Source organism: Fulmarus glacialis, unplaced genomic scaffold (genome assembly GCF_000690835.1).
Source record: "Fulmarus glacialis isolate BGI_N327 unplaced genomic scaffold, ASM69083v1 scaffold13780, whole genome shotgun sequence".
NCBI classification, from domain to species: domain Eukaryota; kingdom Metazoa; phylum Chordata; class Aves; order Procellariiformes; family Procellariidae; genus Fulmarus; species Fulmarus glacialis.
In genome coordinates this window covers 62,869-68,868 of record NW_009188417.1, presented here as the reverse complement: position 1 = coordinate 68,868, position 6,000 = coordinate 62,869, and the positions used below count along the sequence as shown (strand labels likewise).

Below are 6,000 nucleotides of genomic sequence, written 5' to 3'. Positions count from 1 at the left end.
GAAAGAAAAGGCAAACTCTGTAAGTGAGAGGCCTGATGTGCCTTTTAAAAGGTTGGTTCCGGTCCTGATGATAGTGGGAGTCAGCTCTTGCTGATTTTAATAGCACCAGAGAGCAGCGCCAAGTATCCAGCTGTACTTGTCAGCTCCCATTCGGAAGAGGCTGATAAACCTTTCTGTTTCATCCTGGTTCGCAGCAGTGGGACAAATGGTTTTCCAGAGCTTGTGTGACAGTCTAATCCTCTCTGCAAGCCCAAGCGCGTGTTGGGAAACTTTGCTGGCTAGCAGGTTGTTCTGCGTACCGCAGCGTTACAGTGCTGCTCTCCTAGCAGAAGGTTAATCGTGGCTCTCCTCTTCCTCAGTGAGGTTTCTGGAGTCTGGAGACTTTGCTTCACGTCAGCAATGCCAGTGTGGGGTTGGTTTTTAGGCTTTCAGTTAGATAGAGCACTGGGGCATCAACATCAACTGAGTGGTCTTTCTGGTTCTTCTGTAAGTGTCTAAGCACCGATTTGTTGGCATAAATGTAGTTATTGAAGGATGATCCAAGGGTAATATTTGGTATATTTTTCAGAAACATTTAGTATTTTAGAAGCACGATGCTATAATTTTCCTGCATTTGTTTCTAATGGTTACTTTGCTTTTGGAACTTGGAAAATTAATAGTGTGTTGGAGAGGAGGAGTGTTGTTTTTTTTTGAAAATGCAGCTAGACTTTGGAGATAGTAATTAGAGGAGAAGAGAGAAGAAGGGCTGAAGAGATAGGTGGCGTTTCAGATTTGTATGCCGTGTGTGTCTCTCCTAAGCATGTTATATCTTCATTGCCAAGTAAGTTCCAAAGAAAGGTAGGAAATTTTTTAGTCTTGACTTATTTCCACCCTTCCTCAACTCACGTGAGCTTTTTCTTCTCACTGTAGAATTAATAAATATCCGTCCATTGCTTTTTGTAGCTTGGCAGCGCCTGGAATCAGCCAGCAGCATCTGCCATGGCTGCTTCCCTTGCTCTGGCTGAACATCTGGGTGCTCCCGTCCAACAGCTGCCCACACTGCCGTGCACTGGGAATTCGGGGGAACTCGGGGTTTTGCCTCCAGTCTCGGGTATTACGATTTTGATGCAGCAATGAAGCCGCCCCTTATCTGGATGTTCTCAGGAGCCACTTTCTGAGAATAGGTTTCCCTCCCAGGTTAGCTTATCTTTTAAAAATTAAAGAACAGATGATTCTTGACCCGAGATCAAACACTGAAGCAGTTTCTCTTTTTAATATCTTAGCCCCGAGGTCTGCATTGGAACTGACTGGAGGCCTAAACCAGAGATGTTTTCTCTGCATTTTTTTCTAGATCCTTATCGAGGAAGTAGATGAGAGCCTCGTCTTCAGGAACAAGTCGGGACAAATATCTCGGGGTTTGAAGTCGGGTGCTGGGATTGTGGTTCTTGGGCAGGTGATACCTCTGTGGTAGGTGTGAGGCAATTGCTGCAGCTAGTGGGATAAAGATGGTGGACTTTGGAGAATGAGCTGTATTGGGTTTGTTTGAAGTTTTGATGGATCTAAGTCTCTGTGGTCCTAATCTTAAGTGTAATCTCAGGATGACCAGATCAAGGCCTAATTTCTTGACTAGCAGAGGTCAAAGCCTAATTTCTTGGCTAGCAGAGATGCGAGTTATGAAAAGCCCCACTTCAAACACACAGCTATGATCTAATGCCTGCAGAGAGGGTGGTGGAGAGCTACCTGCCATCCTTGGTGGGGAACATGGTGTTTTGGCAGGGAATCCTGAGCCTGGAGAAGAGCTTGTTCCTCCCTGCAGCAGCTGAGCTCCCCGCAGAGCAGCCGGTCGTTTCCAGAGCTCTCCGTTTGCCCTGCTCTTCATGGCCAATTGTCTTTATAAAATGTCAAGCAGAGGCATATGGATGGCATTTATTAATTACATTATCTCACCAAATTGACTTTTGCCATTGATCAGTTTAAACATTTTCCTTATGGCAAAGAATTACAGGCTTTAGTAAGGCTCAGCGGCTGAACAAAGGGCTCTTGTCTAGTGAAGGAAAAGTACTCTTTTGTCTTCTGAATAGATTTGATTATGATTTTTAACAGAAATGTTGTGTTTGAGACTGGCAAGCTTATTCGAGGCCCCGTGTAAGACCCTACCTGAATGCAAGTCATGAAGATGACCTCTGTGCTGCCGCATTTGAGAGAGGGTGCACAACTCATGAGCAAGCAATTTGGTCCACATTCAAGTTGCTTTGCTCTCTGTGTTTAGCAAGTATGAAAGAATTACTTTAGGTTGTTCTGCGAACAGCTTGTTGTTTGGTTATCTTTGGTTCATGCTTACAAGACGATAATAAACTCTATCTATAATCTTTCCAGGACTAGTAATTTATTCATAGGTTACATGGCACTATTCAGTGATTTGGGAACAAGATTTCTCTTGCTCACATTGAAGTATAATTTGCAGTCTCTCGAGTAAAGACTGCATTAGTGTTTGACCCTGTAATAATGACAGTTCTCTGTGTGTATGTTGTTTTCTTTATTAGCTCAGCCCTGAGGGATGCTTTCAAAAGCATACGAGATATTTAGGCAGAAATACAAAATACATGTAATCCTCAAAAGTATTGGAAAACTGATCGCAGTAGGAGAAAAAATAGCGTTTAACAACCGTTTGCAACAAGTACTTTTGCACTGAACAAATTGTTTTTGTTGACGTCTCAAGTAGGGGGTTCATTTAAAATGAAATAATGACTAATAGGGCCGTGATGAATCTGCAGAACTTGGCCTTGTCTATAGATAGGCTATTAGTGTGTCATGTAAGCCGTGCTTAACTAAAGCCTGAGCTGGACGCTCCATCTGAAATGACTATTTTTAGTTTATATGTAAACAACTTCTTCAGAAATCTCCCTTCTAAGCTAAATTGTTTTGTTCTAAAGGTGAATTGATTTGGGAAAGTTCAAATAAAAACCTGTTATGAGTTGTGAGCATGAAGACAAATACATATTTTGTACTCTTATTAATGGTAAGGAGACAGAGAGATTTGCAGAAGGTCAAACAGCCTGTGGTATACACAGGAACTGAGTCAAAATGTTCAGAAACCAGCATTGAGATTAACAGCCAGAATGTATTGTCTGTATTTAAATATTATGTTGTCAGACATGTTTTGTTCCTGCTTGATTAACCATAATAAAGCATAATTTTCTCTAGAGGTGCTTCCACACTAATGGAGGTCGCTTGTCACCTTTCAGATGAGTGTGAAGTGGCCCATCCTTATTTTTTGAAGTGTATTTCAGAAGCGGAACTGTAATGGTCTCACAGAGCTGTAGGAAACAGCTCTGCTAAAGCAATATAGCCTGGGAGGTGAAGTACTTCTCGGGGAGCAGTTGGGTGCATGACCGGTGTGGCCTCAAGACTAAGGATGTTTCGAGAGAGAAGAAGAAATGTAATGTGCTTGCTGCCACATGAATGAATAACCTAACCAGGTCTTGCATCTCTCCTACCTTCCCCAGGATCCTCTCTGGTATGTCTGCTCATGTCCCAGCATTAGTTATACAAGTAGAAGCAAGCTTTCCTCTTTCTCTGGGCTGAGCTGCATTAATTCCAGCTGTGATGACTCTGTGGTACCTGCAGGAACAGCTGGCTGGACACAGCAGCTGGAGGGCACAGCTATGACCAGCCAAGCCCCACGCGCTTGATCTCTTTTGGCTTTAAGAGCTGAGTCTTGTTTGCTTTTTGGACTAGGATCTGCAGGGGAAGGCTAATAATGGGTTTGAACACATGGCGTATGTTGCAGAGCTGTAGAGGAGAGATGTCCAGGAGGCAGATTCTTCCTTTGCTGGGTTGTTTATCCGTGCTCGCTCTGGATGTGGAGATCCCAGAATCAGTGTGTCACTTAAACTGATTACCAGGTGAAAGCCTCCACAAAGCCTTTCCTTTCAAATCCCTTTCACATGTTGTGCAGTTCCACATTCAAATATGCAGGTGCGGAGGTGTGACATTGATGGTGTTCTTATTATTTAAAATGGAAACCTGCAAGGGAAGCAAAGCAGAAAGGTGAAGCTAGTTCAAAGTAATGGAAATGCATCATCCTTGGGACATCCAAAAATCGAGCTTCTGTTGAATATAAATTTGTGACATTGCATAAATAAAAATAGGTATGGCTTAGCCCTATAAATAATAATAGTGTATAATTCCTGCAGCAAGGATGTGCATAAAATAATGTTGCTGAGAAGCAAGATTCTGAGTTTTCTGTGGAAGGAGGGTTGCAGAACATTCAGGTCCTGTCTTGGCCGTGGGACTGCGTCTCCTCCCAGTCGGGAGCTCAGGGGCACTCAGTACTTGCCCGTGGTGGCAGTGCAAGCACAGTGAATGGAAGTGTGCAGCAAGGAGAAGGAGCATCCATGAACAGGTGTGAAATTTGGTTATCTTAGTAACTGGCTTGCGTAAGTCTTATTGTAAGAAGGTGAAGAGCTCCCAAGAACTGCTGTGGCAGCATACGATGTTAGAAGATTAATGCTTTAGGATCATTAGTGACTTAAGCATCTGTAGCATGTGAAACTCACAAATCTCTTTCTCCATGGTAGAACATGAAAGATGACTGGTACTGGAGGTAGAAAACTTAATAAAGTGCCATGTATATCTTCTAAATTCTTGTCTTTGGTGGAGTTGCTTATAATTTTCCAGTCATGTGCTCTTTCATCATTTCTCATCTGTGAAGGCTGCTTTTTTTGAATGTAACATCTAAAATGCCATGAAAGAAACTTCTTGGAGTACGTTTGAAATTACGTGTTCATAGAGACTGTCTTCCACAGAGCATTCAGCACCGAGCTTTCTGCAGCTGTTGCAGTTCTAGCTTGGAAGGTCTTTGAAACTTTGTGTGTGTGTGTATTTTATATAGATCTTTCTTCTACACAGATCTCTATTTTACATAATTATTATTTCATATACTTTTGTCTGTTTCTTTTACAAAAGGCAGCGTGTCTTTCAAGTGTCAGGAAAAGAAATGCCCTGCAGAACATGAGGAGGACTCCCAGTTAAATAAACAGAACAAAATTGCTCTCATAATTGTCTTTAGTAATTCTCCTGGCCTGAATGAGGGTGGGAAGAGCAGCTTCTCTGACCTTACTTCCTAGGAAAAAAGCCTTAAACAGAAGGTGGTCTTTACAAATGGTTTTCCTCTTGTTTCGCCACTTGTGATTTAATACAGCAATTTTGTAACAGTTTTCCTCCCTAAGTATGATTTGATCCTCCGTAGCTCCCACAGGTGCTTTTGGTTTGATGCTCCAGTGCAGCCTTCCCTCTGCCCTCAAAGCCCTGGTAAGGGGACATACATGGTTGTCGCTGCAAAATGTGAATGAGTTGGAAAAATTTTGTTCTAAAGAGGAAAACTGGGAATAGTGGTTAGTATAGGTCTATACCTGACCTGGCCAGGCTGGGAGGTCACACCAGAGCTGTTGTGACCTGAATGGACTCCTGGCTCAGCTCAAATTGCCTGTCCATGTTGCAGCTTGGGCCAATTGAATTTGCCTTTTCCTCCCATTTGACCAAAACGTTTTGGTGGACATGTGTGTCTGCTGCTTGAAAACGTGGCAGAGGTCTCCAGAAGTTTCCAGAGAGTTTGGCAGTGAGTGGGAGGTGGGTGAGGAAGCCCTGTGGCAAACCATGAGATGGTTTCTGCTCTTCTGGTAGGAGCTGTGATCCTTCCTGTGGAGCAGCATAGAGCATCTGTTGGCATGCAAGGGGGAGGGATGACATGAGGGCGTAGAAGAAGCAGCAACTCTGAAAACTGACTATAAAAAATATACTGATACTATTTAACAGCCTTTTCTCCAACCTATTGAATCATGTTCGGATAGCTCATTGCCGCTTAATGGCCTGCCTGTGCAGGGGTTTGAGGGTGAGGAAAGCAGGTACCATGGCCACTTGTTAAAACAGACTTACCTCCTTAAAAGTGTGCAGGTGCTGGAGGACACGGGGCATTAAAATTGAGTATGACTGGCTGTCTCCAGTCGTGCTTGCCTATTG

General features: G+C 43.2%; 1 protein-coding gene across 1 annotated transcript in view; it reads left to right on the top strand.

Moving 5' to 3' along the window:
• The window catches only part of SDC2 (syndecan 2), a 58,493-nt gene that overhangs the window by 289 nt on the left and 52,204 nt on the right, over nt 1-6,000 (top strand). The window contains exon 2 of the mRNA XM_009578574.1: nt 1,331-1,432. Within this exon, the coding sequence (XP_009576869.1) occupies nt 1,331-1,432 (102 nt within the window). The remainder of the gene's footprint in view (nt 1-1,330; nt 1,433-6,000) is intronic.